This window comes from Somniosus microcephalus, chromosome 2 (genome assembly GCF_052327205.1).
Source record: "Somniosus microcephalus isolate GS21.2 chromosome 2, FLI_Smic_1.0, whole genome shotgun sequence".
Classification (NCBI taxonomy): Eukaryota; Metazoa; Chordata; class Chondrichthyes; order Squaliformes; family Somniosidae; genus Somniosus; species Somniosus microcephalus.
Genome location: NC_140988.1, coordinates 155,215,734 through 155,236,477, shown reverse-complemented (window position 1 = coordinate 155,236,477; position 20,744 = coordinate 155,215,734). Strand labels below are relative to the sequence as shown.

The 20,744-nt window shown below is 43.7% G+C and overlaps 1 protein-coding gene across 3 annotated transcripts in view; it reads right to left on the bottom strand.

Annotated features, from left to right (window-relative positions):
• Positions 1-549: 549 nt before the first annotated feature.
• sdad1 (SDA1 domain containing 1) overlaps positions 550-20,744 on the bottom strand; it is a 72,461-nt gene continuing 52,266 nt past the window's right edge. For 2 of the 3 annotated variants that reach the window (XM_085964033.1, XM_085964049.1), the window contains 7 exons: positions 16,602-16,678; positions 14,574-14,688; positions 12,271-12,371; positions 10,344-10,534; positions 8,427-8,511; positions 3,203-3,364; positions 550-796 (listed from right to left, as the gene is read on the bottom strand). In XM_085964033.1, coding sequence (XP_085820159.1) covers positions 746-796; positions 3,203-3,364; positions 8,427-8,511; positions 10,344-10,534; positions 12,271-12,371; positions 14,574-14,688; positions 16,602-16,678 — 782 coding nt within the window. In that variant the 3' untranslated portion in view covers positions 550-745. The remainder of the gene's footprint in view (positions 797-3,202; positions 3,365-8,426; positions 8,512-10,343; positions 10,535-12,270; positions 12,372-14,573; positions 14,689-16,601; positions 16,679-20,744) is intronic. The other variant, XM_085964041.1, reaches the window with a different exon arrangement.

Genomic DNA, 20,744 nt, shown 5'->3' with positions numbered 1-20,744 from the left:
ATCAAGTAGCTGGCTCCTAAAATTTGAATCCCTGGGCGGCTTGTCATTTCTTTATTAAACCCAAATCATTGTGAATTTTGTGTTATTCAAGGTGTAGCCTTTAGCCCTGGGAAATTTAACACTTATGTATTTCAGGCAATTGATGGCAGCATCAAGTTCAGGTATGCATTGGTAAGATGAAGGGTAAACTCCCTCTAGTCTGGCCTAACATGCCTCCGTTACAAGCTCAGAAGAGCACCATGCTACACCAGTGTGACATTTCCATCACCCCCCTCCCTGTGGTCTCCCTGAGTAACACTGCTCACCTAGTGCAAATTAGTGCCACATTTCAGTGCTCATTAGAAAATTGATGGAGACTGCCCCAAACTCACTTTACATTGGACCCCTATGTTCAACAGAGACTTTAATCCGAGCAATCTGGGTTGGAATTGGTACAAAAATGAAAGGCCACTGTCCCCATCAGCACTTCTCTCTGCAATGGATCAACACTTATTAACTACTGCATTTCTTTTGTAGACAATGGTACAGGAAAATAATAGTATGCACCAATTATGTTCACAGTTGTGATTTGGCATCATTTTTTTATTTTATAGATCAGTTACTGTACAAAGTGTTATGAGAATATACTCAAGTCTTTAAAAATGTCCTCCACAGCGGTGATATTTTGTTTGTTGGTTTTTTGTTGTAACATCCTTATGTGGATTAGGAAAAATAAAATTCTGTAAATGTCCTAAAGTTCCTGGACTCACTTCATCAACTGTTTCTTTCTTTTCAAGAGAGCATCCCGCAGAGCAATCTGTCAAAAGAAATATAACTTCTAAGTACACAGACAGTCCATGTGTAGTGGTCTTCTTGCTCTAACATTATGAGCCATGCAATGACATTTTATACTATTTTCAAAAAATACAACATTTAAATATGCACAGCATGTTCCGTACCTTATCCTTGGTAAAGATTCTGCAAAATGTAAAAGTGTTTTGTGCAAGTTCTGAAAATAATTAATTTCCAAGTTTATTTTTTATTTCCTTTAAACTAGCCAGTCCTTAAAAGAATTCATGTGCATTTAAAACATGCCTTTTGTTATAGATCCTTTAGGAGATGGAGCAAAGCAGCAATCTGATGAAGATACACAGATGTTAGAAACCCTGACAGGAGATCCCTGACCTAAAATAAATTCCACTAATGATTGTCAATTTTCACTTGATGAACTTAAAAGTTATTACTTCACAATTATTAATGCTTCAACGTGGACATCATCATGCACCAATCACACGGAGTGTCCTTCCCATCAATGTCCACCATGATAGCCACCAAAAGCAGGGGAAAAAACCCTATTCCCACCACTTTCTCAATTGTTATATAAAAACAGTGTACAGGCAACGAGTGATTTCCAGACAAAAATGTAATTTTGGGATTAATATATTTATTTATATTTAAAAAGCCACAAGCATAAAATTAAATAGTTTATAGCCACCATCTCAAACCAGAGGTGAAATTACTGCACGATAGTAGCTCATTAGTATTATCTATGCAATTACTTCAAGGTATCTTCTATATATTGTAAGATATAACACTAAAGTTCACAGGGGCTGTTCTTATTAGGTTTGGACCGACGATGAAGTTATCTGCTAAATATTGGTGATGCATACCAATTTCCAAACTGAAGGATTAAGTTAATTATCAGTAAATAATATTCTATATGGAAAGTTAGCATTTTGATTCTCTTTTGCAGACGTTGTACACATAGTGTGTTCTTTTCCTTGCACCAAAAGCAGAACTAAAAAAACAAAGTATTTGTAAGCCAAACGTGTAGGCAACATGGAGTTTGCCACTGAAATAAACACACCCTGAATTCCAGGTTCCCTGCTCCGCCACCCAAAGTACGGCAGAACAAGAGTCCTGGTCGCCGCCTATGTCCCTGTAATTTCTTTTGGCACTGCGCGGCCACTTTAAGGAACTGCGCAGGCCATTCAAAATACCGCACATGCACGGTTTTCACATTGAAATGCCAGCTGTGCGGGTTCCCTGGAGCAGTGCGCACTGGTCGCCACTGGACCCAGGCATCGATCCCGCCCCAAATCCATTGTCGGGGTGAGCAGCTGTACAATACCCAATGTGGCCGCTGTTATCGGAACAGAACCACGCTACTCCGACAGAGACACCAAGGCCTGGGAACGGCCGAAGAAAAAAGGAAGTCAATATTTCTTGAATGTTGCTAAGGGAGCAAACAGGAAAAATTTCCAAGATAATCAATGCCTCTGGGAATTACCTTGCTCTTGAGCAGTCTTGGGGCCTCTGAAGACAATAGGAGCGTAGGTCCTGCTTGACCTATCAGATGGCGTCCTGGGCGGAATTCCTAGGATAGCCCGAAACAGGCAAAGACGTGTCCTCAAAGTCTCTACCAGGCAGATGGGGAGTGAGCAGAATATTCCCCCCAATTGCAACCACAACTTTGGACAAAGTGGAAACGCAGCAGATCCAGGTTAAGCTGTAAATTCCTGCCCCACGCTGGCAAAAGCACCTTGTCTGCCATGCCAAACACAAGAATTTTGGCTCCTACACTGTTTGTTTAACAACTTAGCATCAGTTGTACACAAACACATTTGATTGTATTGAAGAACAGAAGAATGAAATGAGCAGTCAATCAGCCCATCAATCCCATTCTTTCCAAATGGATTCATGTGTAATTTGCACCTACCCAATTTATTTAATCTGATGAGAAACCATGGATATAACTAGAGCCATGCTGCCAGAGTGTTCAGTAACTTATTTCTGTACCTATCCTTATAACCTTCAATACTGTTTATAACCAGATATTAGGGCTCTTTTCATGAGTAATGGGCAGATGATGAAACCATTGCACAAAACAGTTGCTGTATCAGCAATAGCTCAACACACTATTCATATAATTAAGTAACTAACAGTCAGACATCCATCCTAATATCACTTCTGCTATTTAATCATCATCTGTTCTCCACATAAGCACTTTGCAGACAGCTCTACTTCCATTCCTTTGTGTAGTTGTGTTTTATTTTCTCCTTCCCCTTGTTCTGTTCCTTTTTAAATGCTGTTCAGCTCTACAAACTTCCCATTCTGATGAAGGCTCCATACCCGAAACATCCACTTGCCTGTTTTCTCCGCAGATGTTACCTAGCCCTACTGAGTGTTTCTAGCATTTTCTGACCCAAGAATAATTAATTACCTGCTTGTCTCTGAAGGAACGTTTGCCTTTTGATCTCACATTACGACTGTATCTCATCATCATAAAGTTCTTTTTCTTTTTCTTGTCCTGGTTGGTTGTGCTTGCATATGGATTCAGCTTGTTTCTCTTTCTCACAAATTCATTTCTCTCAGATCTCCCAGCCTGGCCGATTAAAAAAAAAAGTGAATCACACGAGGAACACTACAGAGCATCCTAATCACCAGGGAAAAGCCATTCACTTCACATACCACAGAAGTCATGGGGTAACATTTCTGCCGATCTTCTGCCAAAGTTATGGTAGACCGCCTATAGAAATTACTGCCGACAATTCTTCATAAAGTGAGCCATCACCAATTTCCCATGTCTGGCACCCAATACAGTAGTTTGCTACTGCGGAGTTGTTAAACTTAGAGGTTTACAATACAGAAGGAGGCCTTTCAGCCCAATCTGCTGCTGCAACACATTTTAATCAGTTGCTAACAACTGTCATTTATCCATTAATAGACTAACATCTAATCAGGGACCAATGGACTCTTTCAGTTGACTGCTACTATTAGGGTGTTATAACTGTTGTCAGTGAGCAAAAAATGGAACATTAAAGCTGTAAAAATTAACACGAAGTATTTGTAAAACACAGCCCGAAGCTCCCCTCGTGAAAAACTAGACATAACTAGAGCCATACTGTAGTGTATGTACCTTTAAGAGGAACTATGTTTTTGAAGCCCCTGTGTACTGTAGTACCAGTAGTGACCACTCGGGTATATAAGCCTGTGTAGCGTCTTGTGTAGTTAGTTCACCTCCAGACTTTGTTCAGTAAACACTTGTTAAATCAACTCCTGCATTCCGTGTCTCCATTAACACACGGATCTAACAGTGGCGACGAGTTAGAAACGAACTTACCTGCAATTCGGCAGCACCTCAAGGGGATCGATTCCTCAGACAAAGGTCGAAGCCAGAAGCAAGAAAAAAAAACTGTGGTTTCACCAGCTAAACAGGCTGGTGGCAGGTAGTGCACTGATCCTTCCTGGGCTGCGGCGGGCTAGAGCTCGATCGGGTGGCTCTGCAACGGGGCCGGGCAGCGAGTCGGGAAGCAGAAGCAAAGAGAGAGGGTGGAGCACTCAGGGTGCGGCCGGTGCTGCAAAGCAAGTCGGCGTTCGGACCAAGCAGAGGGAGGGGAAAGTCCCAGAGGGTCCGCTCCACGACGGGAACGGTTCTCCAAGTAACGGAGAAACTATTGAAGCGATATATAAAACGTTGAATAATGATAAATCTGAAGAACAGAGAAAAATTCACATCTGTGGGGACTTCAAGGTGACTGTAAACCCAGTTCTTCACACGGTATAGTATCCTCTTCCGAGGATAGAAGATATTTTCGCCTCACTATCCGGAGGGAAACGTTTCACCAAAATTGACTTAGCACAGGCATATCTACAGATGGAGGTTGAGGGGGCCTCTAAAAAGTATCTCACGATAAACACACACAAAGGCCTGTACCAGTACAATCGACTGGTTTTTGGAGTGGCATCAGCTCCGGCTATCTGGCAAAGAGCTATGGAGCAAGTCCTGCAAGGGATTCCGGGGACTCAATGCTACCTAGACGACATCCTTGCAACAGGAGAAAACGACAACGAGCACCGTGCCAACTTGGAGCAGGTGCTCACGAGGCTGAGAGAACGGGGCCTACGAGCAAATCGCCCCAAGTGCGAATTTTTCCAGAAACAAATATCATATTGTGGCCATGTCATTAACGAAGAAGGGTTGCATAAGTCACCTGAAAAAATTGAAGTGGTCGTAAAGGCCCCAGCGCCTGAAAATGTCTCACAATTAAGGTCGTTCCTGGGATTAGTAAATTACTATCATAAATTTTTACCAAACTTGTCGACGGTTCTGCACCCTCTTAACGCACTGCTACAAACGGGAGTAGTTTGGAAATGGAGCGAAGACTGTAAACGTGCCTTCCATAAATGCAAAGGCTTGATCACGTCCAGGGAAGTGTTGGCTCATTACAACCCATCACTGCCAATCAGACTGGCGTGCGATGCATCCCCTTACGGCGTGGGAGCGGTATTATCGCATAGATTCTCTGATGGCTTAGAGCGGCTGATAGCTTTTGCGTCACGCTCATTGAACTCAACTGAGCGTAACTATGCCCAGATCGACAGGGAGGCACTCAGCCTGGTGTGGGGGGTGAAGAAATTCAACCATTACCTACACGGACAAAAATTTACCTTGTTGGCTGACCATCAACCCCTCGTCTCCATATTCAACCCTAAAAAGGGCGTTCCCATTATGACAGCGCAAAGGCTACAGAGGTGGTCCCTTTTCCTAGGGGCACACCAATATGACATAGAATACAAAGGAACAAAACAGCATGGGAATGCTGACGGGTTATCGCGCCTACCGTGGCCAACGGTGGAAGAGGCGCCTACAGTGGACATGTTCCACTCAACCATAGTGGAATGTCTACCGGTGACAAATTCTACCATTGAAAAGGAAACGCGAAATGACCCGACTCTCTCACGAGTCTACGATTTAACGGTGAAGGGATGGCCAGCACATGGCGAACCACTGTTGCCAGCATTCTCGCAAAGAGGAGAACAGCTGTCAGTGTGCCGAGGAACCTTGATGTGTGGATCCAGAGTGGTGATTCCACCCAAACTCAAGGATAGAGTGCTAAAGGAGCTTCACGAGGGGCATCTGGGTGGAGTGAAAATGAAGAACTTAGCCAGAGCGTTTGTGTGGTGGCCAGGTATCGATGGAACATCGAAGAAATGACCAATAGCTGTCTAGGATGCCAGATGGTCCAAAACGCCCCGCCACAAGCCCCTCTACATCCATGGGAGTGGCCCTCATCTCCATGGCAAAGGGTACATATCGACTTTGCTGGTCCATTTATGGACTCAATGTTCTTAATCGCGGTGGATGCACACTCCAAGTGGCCGGAGGTAATAAAGATGTCCTCCACCACCACGGAAAAAACCATCACAGTATTAAGGACCACATTCGCCAGGAATGGGCTGCCTGAACAGATCTGTTCTGATAATGGACCGCAATTTGTATCCGAAGAATTCAGGAAGTTCTTAAAAAACAATGGGGTTAAGCACTACACGTCCGCCCCATACCATCCCGCCACCAATGGATTGGCTGAAAGGTTTGTCCAGACCTTCAAGAAGGCCATAAAGGCCATGGGTAATGAAGACATAAATCTACAACATAAGGTAGATAACTTCTTGTTTGCGTACAGGAATGCAACACATGTGGTTACAAACCAAACCCCCGCCATGATGTTTTTCAATAGAAGCCTAAGATGCCGGCTGGATTTGGTCAAGCCAAACGTCAGAAGGGACGTAGAGAACCGGCAATTTGAAAGCATGAATGAAAGGCCAACTAGAACCTTCCAGATAGGTCAACCAGTTTTGGCCCGGGACTACCGTACCAAGAAATGGCAGCCTGGAACTATTTGCACACGACTAGGACCGCTGATGTATACCGTGGACATTGGAGAAAGCATAATAAGGCGCCATGCTGACCAGATCATAGAGTCATCCGAAAAAGGACAACCTACACCACAACTCTATACGCCTAGTGATGAAGCAGAGATACCCATAGTATCTACCTCCGATCCGGTGATACTGGAACCAGATGAACCCGAAACTGGCATTGAAGCCGAATCGACCTTGCCAAAAGAACCTACTACACCACCGAGGCGTTATCCGGACCGAGTCAGGAAGCCTCCAGAGAGACTGAATTTGTAATTGATTAACTTCAGCAAATGTGTATATTATTGTTCTTGTAAAAATGTTATTTAATGATTACTTAAAATGTTATGTACTATTTATCTAAAAGGGGAGGAATTGTAGTGTATGTACCTTTAAGAGGAACTATGTTTTTGAAGCCCCTGTATACTGTAGTACCAGTAGTGACCACTCGGGTATATAAACCTGTGTAGCGTCTTGTGTAGTTAGTTCACCTCCAGACTTTGTTCAGTAAACACTTGTTAAATCAACTCCTGCATTCCGTGTCTCCATTAACACACGGATCTAACACATACTGTCTCAGACCTTTCTGTATAACTTTCAATTTTATTTTAATCAGATATTTATCCAGTTGGGTCCCGTTTGATCGCTGATTTGTGCGGCACTAGATTATACTAGCTGGGGTGGTAGAAAATAAAAATCAGACAGGTTCCTTTTTCTAATTGCCATTTGCCAAAAGAGATGTACATGTCAGGATGTTGCCAGAGATGAGGGGTTTAGAATTCCACTTATGATTCTAGGGCTTTTTCACTGGAGCCAGCACACACACGATGGGCTGAAAGGCCTCCTTCTGTATTGTAAACCTCTAAGTTCAAGGTGAAGGGTGATCTGATACAGATTGTGAAGGATTATGATAAGGTAACTAAGTGACAGATTGTTACAGTCTTGGAAATTAAATCCTCGTGAATCCATGTTCTTCAAGGTCTTTAATGGCCAAAAAGAAATAGGGCAAGAAGTGAACTATTAGCTGCATGTGGCTTTTTAAAATTGCCTAATTTATATTTTAGTGCACTTTGGGCACAGTGGTGCTTTGAACTGGCGTGTCTAAAATACAAAACATATGTACATAACTAATTTTTAAAATCAGAGCTGTCCCCAGGTGATGCATAACCCAGGGAGAAAATAAGAAAATACTGTCAGAGTAGCAAAGTGTTTTTTTTAAATAAAAATAAAATTAGAATATGGGGAAGCTATGACTATAAAAATAAACCTCTATGGCAATATCTATGATTAAGTGTCAGCCGTGCCTCAGTTGATAGCACCCTCGCCTGAGTCAAAAGGTAGCGGGTTCAAGTCCCACTCCAGCACAAAAATCTAGGCTGACACTCCAGTGCAGTACTGAGGGAGTGCTGTACTGTCGGATGAGACGTTAAACCAAGTCTGCCCTCTCGGGTGGATATAAAAGATCTCACGGCACTATTGTGAAGAAGAGCAGGGGAGTTATCCTGTGTCCTAGCTAATATTTATCCTTCAATCAACATCACTAAAACAGATTATCTGGTCATTATCTTATTGCTGTTTGTGGGAGCTTGCTGTGTGCAAATTGGCTGCCGTGTTTCCTACATTACATTACAAAAGTGATTACACTTCAAAAATTACTTCATTGGCTGTAAAGTGCTTTGAGACGTCCAGTGGTCGTAAATGCAAGTCTTTTTTTTCTTATTAAAGAATATTCACCAATTTCTTACCATTGCTGTTGCTAGTCGAGTTTCTTTATCCGATTTAGGTTTTTTATGCAGTCGTTCTATATTTCGCAGTGAAAGCAGCTCTCCTCTGCAAGTTTAAGAGTTTTACAATTAAATGTTGAAAACTGAAAAGACAGATCCATTAGAAGGGGAAAGGCAAGGTTTTTGATGCTTTCAGCAGGGATTAAAAAAGTAGTCTAACAATTGGCTTGGAGAACAGATCGTACAATGAACCAGATGCCACCAACGATACACAGCTGACTTGCCACAAGATTCCCCTTGTCTGAATATCATCTCAGGGACAAGTTGGAGGAATGCTATCCTGGATCATTTTGATTACTTTTGAACAAAGAAATAAGATATTGGCCCGGAATTTGCGGTCAGCAGCAAAGCAAAGGCGTTCGCCGCTGGCCCCGAAGTAAGCTTCGCACAATGATCTTGCAATCTCTGTGTCGAAAAGTTTGGCTTTTCTGATGTGTGATTCAAATCAACGTAGTATAGTGGGAATCCCATAGTGCGAGGTGTTGTGACGTCAACAAGCTGTCTAAGCAGCCACTCAAAGTGCAGAATTCTCGCAGACAGCAAACCAGGAAGTGGGTAAGCTCTTAAAATTCTAACTTTTTAAAAAGTTTGGAGCTCTCACATGGGGAAAAGGCAAACCTGAAATAAAGGTGAACAAACTTATAAAAAAACTTTTTTTAAAAGTTTCTTAAAAATATTAATTTTTATTAAAGTCAATAAATTTGACACTGCACAAAATTAAAATGAATTTTTCAGGTCCATAACCTTTGTTTAGCAGTCAATATGTTGTTAAAACCCCAGTTACATCTAATCCCTTTGGGTCTAGCCTTTAATGAGATATTGAACAGCGTAATTACTGTGGAAGAGTCTAAGTTTATGTCAGTTTCCATGATTTCAGTCCTCCTGGAGCTTGATAGTGCTATGGGCCACCTGCTTGATAAACCTGGCCCAATCACCTTGCACTTCCTGATGCTGCCATCCACCCCTTCTTACCTGTTCACTTTCTTACCTCCCCCCACCATCACTTTGGGCCTAGGCACACATCCGTGCCGCTGTCTTGACTGTCACCCCCGGCCTACTGCACTGGGCCTCAACCACTGCTTGCTGCCTCATTGCTTCCTCAGGTCTTGGCAGTTTTTTTTTTTAAGTGCTCACTATACTGATAATGAATATGCCTACTGTACTGGGAAATTAGTGAAGAGAAAGCAACAGGCCCAGGGGAGGAGGGGGGTAAGAGGTGGGGCTAGCGGCAGCTCCTTCAACAATGCAGCATTCCTTCAATACTCTAATTAATTGGGGGGGGGGGGGGGGGGGGGATTTTAACTGCCAGTGGGTTTCCGACATAATGTGATCAAACATTATGAAGTAAAGGTATTCTAGATGGTAGGGGATGTGGGATCTGCTTATGGGAGAGACCAGTTACACTGAACCCAAGAGAGTATCTAATGCAGACCTGACGTTTGTAACAATGGCTTTATGGTATCAAGAAAACTGTGACATATTAGGGGGAGGAGTAGTTTAAGTACGTCTAGTAATGCGTCACATTTAACCCTGGATCTCCTGGAGCTTGTTTGATTGGCATACAGAGCTTTTCTCTGAAATGGGCCATAGTTTTTTTCTGCCTCCTTAGCATTACTAGCGGTGGAGGGAGAGATGCATGAGGTTACACTACAAAATGGATAGTTTCAGCATTGATGGGCCTGATGCTTTTCATACCTTTCTTTTCATGCATTCTGTAGGGGAGTTTAAGATGCAACTGTATGCTTGGATGTACAAGTTGAAATACTGAGGGCTGATGGCCTTTTCTCATCCTTGCTTTTTCTTATGTTGTTACAGCAAGACAATTTAGGTGCACAAAGTAGAGATTTTCACATTAATTATGCATAAAAATGTACATACTTGCTTTCATCATCACTGGCATCCTCAATAATTTTCCTCTTTTGATTTTTGCCAGGGGCAGCGTCAATTTCTTTGGCCATTTGGGCCAGACGGATTTTCTTGAAGTCTTCCTGCGTTAGGAAACGGCTCGCACTGACAACTGCTGCTTTTGCTTTCCGTGCTTCAGTGGGCATACTCCTCATCTTCTCCACCTTTTAAAATACAAACCTTCACTGAAAACAAGCTACGAGAAACATTTCACCTAACCAGAGTTTTATTTTGAAAACTTGCATCTGTCAATCAATGTGAAAAGGATTCAACCTTTATGGAACATGTTCTGACAAAAAAATTGTCTCTACTCGAGATGTTAACCTGCCGTTTCTCTTTTTCAGATACCGATGGGCCACCGTTGTATTTCCAGCATTTTCTTTCCCCTCCCACCCCCCCCGACCTTTTACCTCGGAACTTACTATCTGACGCAAATAGTCCTCTCGCTCAATAGTGGTCTGAGCTACTAGGTCACCACACATAATTTGATCAAACATCTTTTCTTTTGTTTGTGCACATTTTTAAAATATTGTACAAACCTTGCATAAGTAGGCATATAGATTTATATTGGCCCTGAAATTGCGATCGGCGGTGTAGCTAATACGCCACCAACCTCAAAGAAATCCGCTTACCTGGTGCGAGGCCTCCTTCGAAAATTTGCATTATTTTGCTGTGAAGTTGAGCGCAGTGTAGTGGCCCATGGATCCCAGGGGCGCATCTTGTGCATTAGCATACCTGGGATCACGTGGGGCAGTGCGCCAATCAGGAAACAGAAATCTCCGATGCCCATTCATGATTTTTTAGTCTCACTCACCCCGGTAAATTAATAAATAATTCAGCCTCACACCCACCCCGGTAAATTAATAAATAAATCAGTCTCTCATTCTTGGTAGAGTTGTGTTCGGATCAGGAGATAGTTAGGTGGATATAGATATTTATTTTAAAGATTTATCATGACGTGCATATTTCAAGCTGCTGCATATCCACCCTTCTCTTACACTGTGCAAACAGACTCCTGCGTCTGTTTGCACCAGCCATAAAATTTTACTGCATAATTGCTGGGCAGTTAGCCCAACTCTGTGCCAGCAATAAGGATTTCACAGTCAGAGCGGATTTAGTGCCTGCGCATGCAGAAATCCTGAACTTGCTGTCCATTTCAAGGGCGGTACGACGGCGTACTTGGAGATTTTTGAGAACTCTGCAGATTTTCAGCTTATTCCTTCACACATCATAATTCTCTGAATTTGTTTCCAGACAGTTTTTTTTTTGCATGTGTAAACCTCTTGTCTTACCTCAGAAGTAGTTCTTCCCTTTCTATTTTGTTAATGACTGATAGCTAGTTACTCTGACAAACGCACTGAAACAGTTTGGATTTTCCATTATCTACAGATACCTCTGGTCAATGATTAAATAAATTTATGTTACTGCAAGCTCGCTTCAAAATCAAATTAATTTATAACAGCAGAAAATGCTGGAAACACTAAAAGACATATACAAGACACAGAGAACGTGTGAATAGCTTAAAGAGGTGGGGGGTAAGGCAGATAGAAAAGGAAGTGTAAAAAACTGGCAAAGCAGAGCAGGCTCCAGGAGTCTGGTAGAACAAAAAAAAAAGTCGACACCTTGCCGGTAGTGTTCTGATGTGGAGTCCCTATCCCAAACACTAATCAAGAGATCGGCAGTGGGGGGGGGGGGGGGGGGGGCGGAGAGAGAGAAAGAAGGAGCAGTTTGGGGTGGGTACACTACCTTTTAAGTGCCACAATATCCCTTCAAAGAAAATAAAAATGTCAAGACATTAATGGCAATTAAACAAAAGAAAGGATTCTGTACTGCAACTTTAAGGTGAGTTGATTTAATATAAAAAAATCAGTTATGTTTACAAGGCAAGTTTCAGACTTACCACCTCTTTCTGCTGCTCTTCATCTGAAGAATGATGAACATCAATCCACCCATCATCATCTTCATCCTCATCTATACTCGCACTCTCCCATCCATCTGCAACTGAAAGATGATTCATAATCTCTAGTTGGTAGAGCTACCACTGCTGAAATCTCAAACACTTAAAGAATTCCAGTCAGAAAGTAAAACTGGTCAATTTACTTTAGCATAAAGGCTAGGGTAAAGCATCCTCTTTTTAATTTAACAACTCACTACACAGTTGATCAATGCATTTAGAGGGCCAATTTTTTTTTTGCTGGGAGCTGAGGCACAACAGGAGAAAATCTTCAGTTTTGATAGTCACAGCAGTAATCAGAAATCGTACTGTGCAGCGGCTGACCTAAGTAAAAATAGTGTTTATTAAAAAATGAACAATTGAGGTTTACTTGAAGGAAGATGGCTACTCCCTAAATGAGCTCTTCTCCTTTGCAACTTTATCCATGCCCATCCATTGCCAACCTTTGATTTTTCCCACCAATCTCCTCTCTTCCACTACTTAAGATCCCATGCCCTGAATATTGGGTGCATTTTAGCTCAACCTACAAGTTTTAAGCTACCAGTACACAGCGCATTGCCCATCTCCTAACCCTGCTTGTTCTGTGTTTTTACTAAGCACTTTCAATGGCTGGAATGCCTTGTATCCCTCACAGACCACATTCCCCTACATCCTCCCAATCTGCATGTGTCCCTGGAAAGAACTCTCTCCCAAGTCACTTACAATTACACTTTCAGGCTGCCAACTGCCTTACCTTTGGCCCTTCATTCATCTTGATACTTCTGCAGCTGTCGATCCATGCCCATCAACCACTCCCTCACCTCCACCTCTGATGCCCTTGTCCGCAGTAAAACCTTTACTCTCTCCCATTCTGGTTGTTCTCCCCGATATGCTCCCCATCTTCACTCCCTCAAATCCAAGGGAAGCAGATGAGCGTACTCGCAACTGGTTTAGCCATCCATGACCAGATATAGCTGGACCACATCAAGCATTATCGGGTCTCACTCTCCTCTGTCAAAACCACCCACAGCTTCAGGATTATTCTAGAGAGCAAAGATAACCCTCAGCTTCTTTACTCCTCTACCAAAGTCTCTTTAAAGCCCTTTCCCATGCCCCTTCTACCCTTGCCTCCAACAACAAATGTGAGAAGCTCACGTCACTAAGGTTGAAATGATTTGTTCAGCTGCTTCTCCTTGCCCTCCAAGCCAAGTCTCTCCCCAGGCTCCCTCCTGCTCTAGCCTTGAACCTGCATCTAGTTTCTCCCCTAGCTCCCTTCATGTCCTCTCACAGCTCACTTTGTTTGAGACCACCTCCTGCTCCTTTGACCTTATTCCCATTAAATGGCTGACCACTCAACTTCCCTTCCTTGTTCCCATGCTAGCTGACATTGTGATGGTTCCCTCTCCGCAAGTACTGTCCCCCTCCCTTTCAAAACCGTTATCACCCCCTTCTCAAAAAATCTTATCCTTGACTCTTGCAAACTACCACCCCATCCCTAAATTACCTTTCATCGCCAAAGTCCTTAAAAACATTGCCTCAGAAATCCATGCCCATCGTTCCTGCAATTACATGCTTAAATCTCTCCAATCAGGTTCTGCCACTGCCACAGTACAGAAACAGCCTTAATCAAATTGACAAGTAACATCCCATGTGACGGTGATGCACTCTCTCTCCTCAGCCTCTCTGCAGCTTTTGATACAATTGACCACACTGTGCTCCTCCTCTGTTGTCCAGCTCAAGGAGATTCCCCTTGCTTGTTGCCATGCTTACCTATCCAAATCACAGCTAGAGCACCTCCAGCAATGGATTCTTTTCCCCCTTGGCCCATTTCTCTTCCTCATCTACATTCTGCCCCTTCCACCTCTCCACTGTCCTCTCCTCATTTATGACCCTCCTTAAATCCCACCTCTTTGTCCAAGCTTTTGATTGCTCCTCCAAATCTCCTTCTATGGTTCAGCATCCATTTTTGTCTGATTATGCCTCTTTAATCTACATTAAAAAATGCTATATAAATTAACGTCATTGTTAATGCCATTTAAAAACTTGATCCTAACCACTGCACAATGTTGTAATTTCCAAGGGAAACAGAAACCGACTGGGTAGCTCATCTTCATTTGTACATCTTGTGTACGAATTCACTGAACAACATTGTCAGCCAGAGAGATTGATGATCAGACAGCTTCACATCCCTACTTAGTTGGAGATGGTGGCAACATGTGGTACCAATTAGCACTATCAGACAAATGTGGGGTGAGATAGGAGAGACTTACCATCATCCTCTTCACCCTCCTCTTCCAGCACTTCTGCTCCTGGGATGTAGTCTTTAGCATCAAGTTCACCATATTCATGACATTTGGCTTCCTTTGAGGCTTCTGTAGGTTTACCCTATTGTAAATATACATATACAGTTTGAAAACAATTTCAAACAAGTTTTCCTTATGGTTATGCCAAAGTACCATTAAATAGACTTCAACATTGAGTTCAACATGTGCTCTTTAGGTCTGCCTTTGTTCTTTACCTACACCCCACCTTTATGGTCCAGAACAGCCTAGACTCTGCTCCACAGGTTTGCTTTCTTTCCCCAGCAGAGGCATTGGGGGAAAAATTTTGGGGCGTCATTATCGGCCGTGCGCAAAGTTTAGCACCTGGCGCTAATTATCGCCTCCGACGGCAAACTTGGCTTTTATCGCCCCTGGAGGTGATTGGAGCGCTAAATCAGGCGCTTCACACCTGTCTTAAGGCGCAAAGGCAGAGGAGCGAGGTGCTACCTCAGAGCGCTGGCGAAGCTAGGAAGGGCAAATCAAAATGAACCTGCAAAGTGCTGCTCAGTACCCAAAACTCCTTCACACAGGGTTGCATCTCTCCAGAAGTCTCTCTCTCTCTCAGAATGCGTGGTGCAAAAATGTCACCAACAAAAAAAGGCAGGAAGCAGTCGCCTTTAAATAGCGCTCTCCCAGTCCCTTTCTGGCTGCAAAACGCTCCCCTCAACCTGTCCTTGCTAGTGGTAGGCGGTAAGGCAGGGGCCGCCACTCAGTATCAAGTCCGGGGCGCTACGCACTTGACTGACGTCACGATCTGCCGGCGCAGGAGATCGTGGCGGTAGTGTTTAGCGCCGCCACAAAATGTCTAATTAATTTCGCGAGCAGCGCAAACATCGCCGCGCCTGGGAGCTAGTTGCTTTGCGCCCTCCTAAGGCGCTAACGGGAGGCGCAAACTGAATTTTTCTCCCCTTGTTCTGGATAGGGAAGAGAGACAGATAACATGGAACAGATCAGACACTTTTTTAAAATAAAGGACCCGTCACATCTTGCAAGTGCTCAGAGTACCTTAAACCATGATCTGGGTGCCCTGCTATAATGACACCAGTTGTTTTAATTTCTTTAGAAACAAAGTGCCTCGCTAGATCATCTCAACCACTACATACTTTCACTTGGGAGCTCACTTATTTAAATGTTGAACTCTGGTGCCTAGATTGGCGAGGAAGCAACCACTGATTACCTGCCCGAGAACTGAAGAAAGTGGTGACACAAGTTTAGTGGGCTGCAAAGTCAGTCTGCAGTAAAACGTAAATTCACAACCATAATGTCATTCACTACTCTGTCTGAGAGAACTTTGCTGCACATTACACAGACTAGAATCATAAAATACTACAGCACAGAAGGCCGCCATTCAGCCCATCAAGTCTCTTTCAAAGAACTATCCAGTTAATCCCACTCTCCGGCTCTTTCCCCATATCCCTGTAATTTTTCTCCTTCCAAGTATTTATCCAATTCCCTTTTGAAAGTTACTATTAAATCTGTTCTGACGAAAGGTCGTTGACCTGAAACGTTAACACTGTTTCTCTCTCTACAGATGCTGCCTGACCTGCTGAGTATTTCCAGCAGTTTCTGTTTTTATTTCAGATTTCCAGCAACCGCAGTATTTTGCTTTTGTATTACTATTAAATCTGTTTCCACCACCCTTTCAGGCAGTGCGTGCCAAATCCTAACCACTTGCTGCGTAAAAAAGTTTTCCCTCATGTCGCCTCTGGTTCTTTAGCCAATCACCTTAAATCTGTGCCCTCTGGTTACTGACCCTTCAGCTATTGGAAACAGTTTGTCTTTATTTACCCTATCTAAACCCTTCATGGTTTTAAATACCACCATCAAATCTCCTCTTCGCCTTCTCTGCTCTAAGGAGAACAACCCCAGCTTCTCTAGTCTATCCACGTAATGGTTATCTCTCATCCCTGGAACCATTCCAGTAAATCTCTTCAGTACCCTCTCAAAAGTCTTCACGCCTGTTGTAACAATTCTTACCCGGTCTTTCTTGTGCAACATCTGAGGGTTCATTGTTCTAAAAAGCTGAATCAAGGCTCTGGCAGACATCATTACATCTAGGGGAATAAGAAGAACTTAAGAATGTACGGACTCAGAAAAAGGCATTCGTCCCATCAAATCCACATGTACAGCCTACTCGATTTACCACATTCACTTAATCTCAACAGCAAATTCTGCAAAAATACCCACATTCCCAAATGTAATCAAGTAAAACTTCAAAAGAATACATCTTCACTATATGATTCTGGCTGGTTGATCTCCAATGAGTGCATTCCCCCATCCTGCCCCCTCTTATAAGCAAGTGAAAAACACGTAAAAAGATGGATGTAGAAAGGGGAGGAAACAGATTACTGTATTGTAAGATGAGTATGGGCTGTGCTATGCCAGACCTGGGAGGGTTTAATGCTGGCTCGGTACCTGAAATGAAAAATGTTCCCTTCTCCAGCACTCACATCCCTCACCTTGGTTAGCACAATTTCCATCAAAAAGTATAAAGAAAGAGGAATTCTCCAGAAACAAAAAATGCCAGAAGTGTAATGTCCGTGTGTGATTGAGACACGGACTGCAGAAGTTGGTTATAACAGGTGTTTACTGAATGGAGACAAAACTGGAACTACTATACAAAGTTACTACACAGGCTTATATACAGGGGTGGTCACTACTGGTACTGCAGTATACAGGGGCTGCAGAATATAGTTCCTTCAAGGTATATACACTACAATTCCTCCCCTTTTAGCTAAACAGTACATAACATTCGATTAATAATTAAATAACATATTTACAATTACAGTTGCTATATACATTAGCTGAAGTTAAGCAATTATAAATTCAGCCTTTGAGGAGGCTTCCTGATTCTGTCCGGATAACGCCTCTTTGGGGTATCAGGTTCTTCTGGCTAAGTTGATTCGGGATCAACGTCGTTGTTTGGTTCGTCTGCTTCCAATATCACCGATTCTGAGGTAGATGCAATTGGTACTTCGGTTTCATCACCAGGTGTATCGGATCGTGGTGTAGATTTGACGTTTTCCAGTGACTCTAGAATCTGGTCAGCATGGCGTCTTACAATGCTCTCTCCAACGTCCACGGTATACATTAGAGGTCCTTGCCGTGTGCAGATCGTTCCTGGCTGCCATTTCTCTGTGCGGTAGTCCCGGGCCAAAACTGGTTGACCTATCTTGAAACTCCTGGTTGGCCTTTCATTCATATTCTGAAACTGCCTGTTCTCCACATCTCTTCTGATGTTTGGCTTAACCGAATCCAAGCGGCATCTTAGTCTTCGACTGAAGAACATCATGGCTGGAGTTTGGTTGGTAACCGCATGTGTCGCATTCCGGTAGGCAAACAAGACGTTATCCACCTTGTGTTGTAGGGGTATGTCTTCATTACACATTGCCTTGATAGCCTTCTTGAATGTTTGAACGAACCTCTCGGCCAATCCATTGGTGGCTGGATGATATGGGGCGGATGTGTAATGCTTAACACCATTGTTCTTTAAGAACCTCCGGAACTCTTCAGACACAAATTGTGGTCCATTGTCGGAGCAAATCTGTTCAGGCAGCCCATTTCTGGCGAATATGGTTCGTAAGACTGCGATAGTTTTTTCTGTGGTGGTGGACGACATTTTTATTACCTCTGGCCACTTTGAATGTGCATCCACCGCAATTAAAAACATCGAGTCCATAAATGGACCAGCAAAATCAATGTGTACCCTTTGCCATGGAGATGAGGGCTACTCCCATGGATGTAGAGGGGCTTGAGGTGGGGCGTTTTGGACCTTCTGGCATCCTGTACAGCTCTTGGTCATCTCTTCGATTTCTCTATCGATTCCCGGCCACCACACAAACGCTCTGGCTAAGTTCTTTATTTTTACCCCTCCCAGATGACCCTCATGAAGCTCATTGAGCACTCTATCCTTCAATTTGGGTGGAATTACTACTCTGGATCCACACATCAAGGTTCCTCGGCACACTGACAGCTGTTCTCTTCTTGGCGAGAATGCTGGCAACAGTGGTTCGCCATGTGCTGGCCATCCCTTCACCGTTAAATCATAGACCCTGGAGAGTGTCGGGTCATTTCGTGTTTCCTTTTCTATGTTTGCATTCGTCACAGGTAGACATTCGACTATGGTCGAGTGGAATATCTCCACAGGATCCACTGCAGGTGCTTCTTCCACCGTCGGCAACGGTAGGCGCGACAATCCATCAGCATTCCCATGCTGTTTAGTTCCTTTGTACGCGATGTCATATTGGTGTGCCCCTAGGAAAAGGGACCACCTCTGTAGCCGTTGTGCTGTCATTATCGGGACGCCCTTCTTAGGGTTGAAAACGGAGACAAGAGGTTGAAGATCAGTTAGTAGAGTAAATTTCTGTCCGTGCAGGTAGTGATTGAACTTCTTCACCCCCCACACCAGGCTGAGGGCCTCTCTGTCAATCTGGGCGTAGTTACGCTCGGCTGCAGTTAACGAGCATGACGCAAAAGCTATCGGCCTCTCTGAACCATCAAGGGATTTATGTGACAATACCGCTCCAATGCCGTAGGGAGACGCATCACACGCCAGTCTTATCGGTAGTGATGGGTTGTAGTGAGCCAATACTTCTCTCGAGGTGATCAGGCCTTTACACTTCTGAAAGGCCCGCTTACATTCATCGCTCCATTTCCATGCTACTCCAGTTTGTAGCAGGGCGTTCAGTGGGTGCAGAATGGTGGACAAATTCGGCAAAAACTTATGGTAGTAATTCACCAATCCGAGGAATGACCTCAGTTGCGACACATTTTCAGGCGCTGGAGCCTTAACTGCCGCTTCAATTTTGTCAGGGGACTTATGTAACCCCTCTTCATCAATCACGTGGCCACAATACGATATTTGTTTCTTAAAAGACTCGCACTTGGGGCGATTGGCTCGTAACCCATGTTCTCTTAGTCTAGTGAGCACCTGCTCTAGGTTGGCAAGGTGTTCACTGTCATTTTCACCTGTCACTAGGATGTCGTCCAAGTAACACTGAGTCCCTGGAATCCCTTGCAGGACTTGTTCCATCGCTCTTTGCCATATAGCCGGAGCTGATGCAACTTCGAATACCAGTCGATTATACTGGTAAAGACCTTTGTGAGTGTTTATCGTGAGATATTTCCTAGAGGATTCTTCAACCTCCATCTGCAAATATGCTTGCGCTAGGTCAATTTTTGTAAAACGTTTCCCTCCAGATAGTGAGGCGAAAATATCTTCTATCCTCGGAAGAGGATACTGTACTGTGTGAAGGACTGGGTTCACAGTCACCCTGAAGTCCCCACAGATGCGAACCTTCCTTGGCTCCTCAGACTTATTGTTTAACGTTTTCTTCATGACAGGAACGATGGGTGTCGCCCACTCGCTCCAGTCTACCTTAGTTAACACGCCTGCATTCTCCAGATTCTCCAGCTCTGCCTCGACGGCTGGGCGAATTGCATACGGTACCGGTCTTGCTTTGAAAAACTTGGGAATTGCATTCTCTTCTATTTTTATCGAGGCGGTTACGCCTTTAAGAGTTCCCAGTTCTTGTTGAAACACCTCTTTAGCGTTAGCCAAGATTTTTGACAATCGTCCAGGTGTGACGTCGTCATCCTTTTTACCAGCCACAGTCAGTGCCTCAATGGAGTGCCCGTCTAAACTTATCTTTCTGATCCATTCACGTCCCAATAACGGTGGTCCACCATCTTGCAGTATGTACAGATACAATTTCTGTATTTCCTTGCCGTTGTATTCGACAGGCACCCTTATTTTCCCTCTGGGGTATACTTTCTGCCCTGTATATGTCTTCAAGACAATGGATGTGTCTTTCAAGGGTATGTGTGAGAATAGCCGCTCGTAGTCTCGTCGATTCATGACGGTCAGGGCTGATCCTGTATCCAATTCCATTTTGACTTGGGACCCTGCTATCGCGAGGGTGACCCAAATGGTTCGGTGATCCTCTTTTGTGATTACGTTGTGTAGTTTGAGACAGCTTAGTCTCTTGTTCCCGGATTCACTATTGCTCTTCTGGTCTTCGGAACTACTGTCCGTCATCTTTTCTACTTTCCTGTACTTTTCCTTAGTAGTCTTTTTGTTGTCGTTAGTCTTCTTCCCGGACCTGCAAACTCGTGCAATGC